The sequence below is a fragment of the Priapulus caudatus genome, unplaced genomic scaffold, assembly GCF_000485595.1.
Source record: "Priapulus caudatus unplaced genomic scaffold, Priapulus_caudatus-5.0.1 Scaffold607, whole genome shotgun sequence".
Lineage (NCBI taxonomy): Eukaryota > Metazoa > Priapulida > Priapulimorpha > Priapulimorphida > Priapulidae > Priapulus > Priapulus caudatus.
In genome coordinates this window covers 11,014-13,239 of record NW_014577668.1, presented here as the reverse complement: position 1 = coordinate 13,239, position 2,226 = coordinate 11,014, and the positions used below count along the sequence as shown (strand labels likewise).

The 2,226-nt window shown below is 42.7% G+C and overlaps 1 protein-coding gene across 1 annotated transcript in view; it reads right to left on the bottom strand.

Annotated features, from left to right (window-relative positions):
- The window catches only part of LOC106812086 (protein patched homolog 1-like), a 14,912-nt gene extending 12,966 nt beyond the window's left edge, over positions 1-1,946 (bottom strand). Inside the window, exons 1-2 of the mRNA XM_014815853.1 lie at positions 1,534-1,946; positions 831-973 (exon numbers count right to left, since the gene is read on the bottom strand). Coding sequence (XP_014671339.1) covers positions 831-973; positions 1,534-1,653 — 263 coding nt within the window. The 5' untranslated portion in view covers positions 1,654-1,946. The remainder of the gene's footprint in view (positions 1-830; positions 974-1,533) is intronic.
- Positions 1,947-2,226: the final 280 nt, after the last annotated feature.

Genomic DNA, 2,226 nt, shown 5'->3' with positions numbered 1-2,226 from the left:
AATATATATAATAATAATATAATATATTATTGTTGGTCTATGGTACCTAGTAACTATAGCGTCGACGCGTAGGTAGGCCCTACGTTAAACTAGTGAGTTTATTAAGCAGCATGCATGGTAGCTATGACCCGCCTCTAACACGACACTGTCACTCCCACGCTGGGCCATCTATAAGCCACACACGTCAGCAGAGTCCGGAGTCAAATACTCCCTGATTTACTGTTGGACTCCCTGATTTGATATTATGCAGGAGTCCGTGTCACTCCCTGAAAATTCTCCCATACTAACTAGTTCAGTTCCGGAGCACGGCCTCGCAGAATTACTGTATTTTTTTCAGCTAATGTCCAAAGAAAATTTGGCAGGCATGCAACTGCATAAATCTTAAAAATAAGCACATGCGTTATTGTTAATATCTTTAATTTTGAACCTCAGACTGCGGACTCCCTCATTTTTCTACGGACTCCCTCTTTTTGAGGGTAGGGAGTCCGTTGGACTTCAAAATTCAATTTCTACCCCTGCGACAGTATGTACCAATATGACGGCAAGGGAAATAATAGAACGACGCGTACAGGCGTCTATATTACCAACAAGAGCTAATAATACCTTTTTATTATTAGGTTTTTACGCACGTACATACGTGAATAATACGTGAATGTACAGAACGCACGCACGCACGCACGTACGCACGTACAGGCGTAAATAATACGTGAATGTACACAACGCACGCACGCACGCACGCACGTACAGGCGTCAATAATACGTGAATGCACACAACGCACGCACGCACGCACGCACGCACGCACGCACGTACAGGTGCGAATGATACGTACCTGACGATGAAGTCGAATTCGGAGAAGGCGAGCATGAGGACTCCGAGTAACGTGGAGATGGCACCATGCACGACGGGCGCCATCATGTGCTCGAGCGTGATGCGCATGCGCCGGTTACGACTGCCGATGCTCGTCACGAAACCCTGCAGAGACCAGAGGGGAACACATATATTGTCCGGCGCACATCTAGGAGTTAGCAAGCGGTGCGCGGGTTACGGTAGACACGTGTGCGTGCGTGCGTGCGTGCGTGCGTGTGCGTGCGTGCGTCAGCTATAGCGTCATGAATAAGGTCGCATGTCGACTTCAAAGATAGCTGAAGCACACGGTGATACCTTAAAACGAACAGCAAGATCTGCATATATTTTTTTTATTGTTGTTGTTGTGAAGCCTGAGGAAGAGACAGATGTTCTCAAAAGCTCACAAAATAAAAGATTTAAAGATTTAATATTCAATTTTATATTCATATAATATCTTCTTTTTTTATATATATGTGTGTGTGCGTGCGTGCGTACCTACGTAATGACGCAGTGCAATACTATCGTTATGTAATATTGAAATATATATATATATATATATATATATATATATATATATATAATATATATATATATGCACTGCCGTTGTACTATAGTATTAATTAGTACAGTGATCTATTCTATGTGTTATTTTTGTGTTTCTTTCTGTAACATATGTAGGTACTCACCAAACAGACGTGCACTGTGAATTCGACACCCAGGCCCATCCCCGTGATGAGAATCACTGCCGGAATAGCAGACATCTTGATTCCCATGAGGCCTAGCAATCCGAACAGCTCCATCACCATGGAGACGATGACAAACACCTGTGGAGGAAGACAGCGAGACAGTGCTATAGCATGCAGGTAGAGTAGAGCTCGTACTCTGTGAGAATCATAAGCAATGGGCAACGGAGACTCATATATAGCCTTAATTTCTAACCTAACTCAAACAAACCTTGATTCCTAACCCGAGGCCTAACCCTAACATAAGCGCGCTAACCCTAACGCTAACCCAAATATATCCCTAATCCTCATTCGTGAGTTTAACCATAACTCTAATCTAACCTTAACGCTAATCTCAATCTAACTTCAACCCCTAACCCTAACTCGATCACAAACTCTTATCTAACTCTAACCCTGATTCATAACCCTAACCTCAACTTTAATACTAACCTAACTTACATGGATGCTGCCTTACACTCCAGCCACCACGTTAACGTATACCCCATGCTCGCACGAATACATCATAATACATAACTGCGGTTTTCGCCGCCATCTTAGCCAGTCAGACAACACAACGCAACCGCGCGTAAGCCACCGAGCTATTATATATAATAACACATATAATAATAATATATATAATAACAATATATATAATAA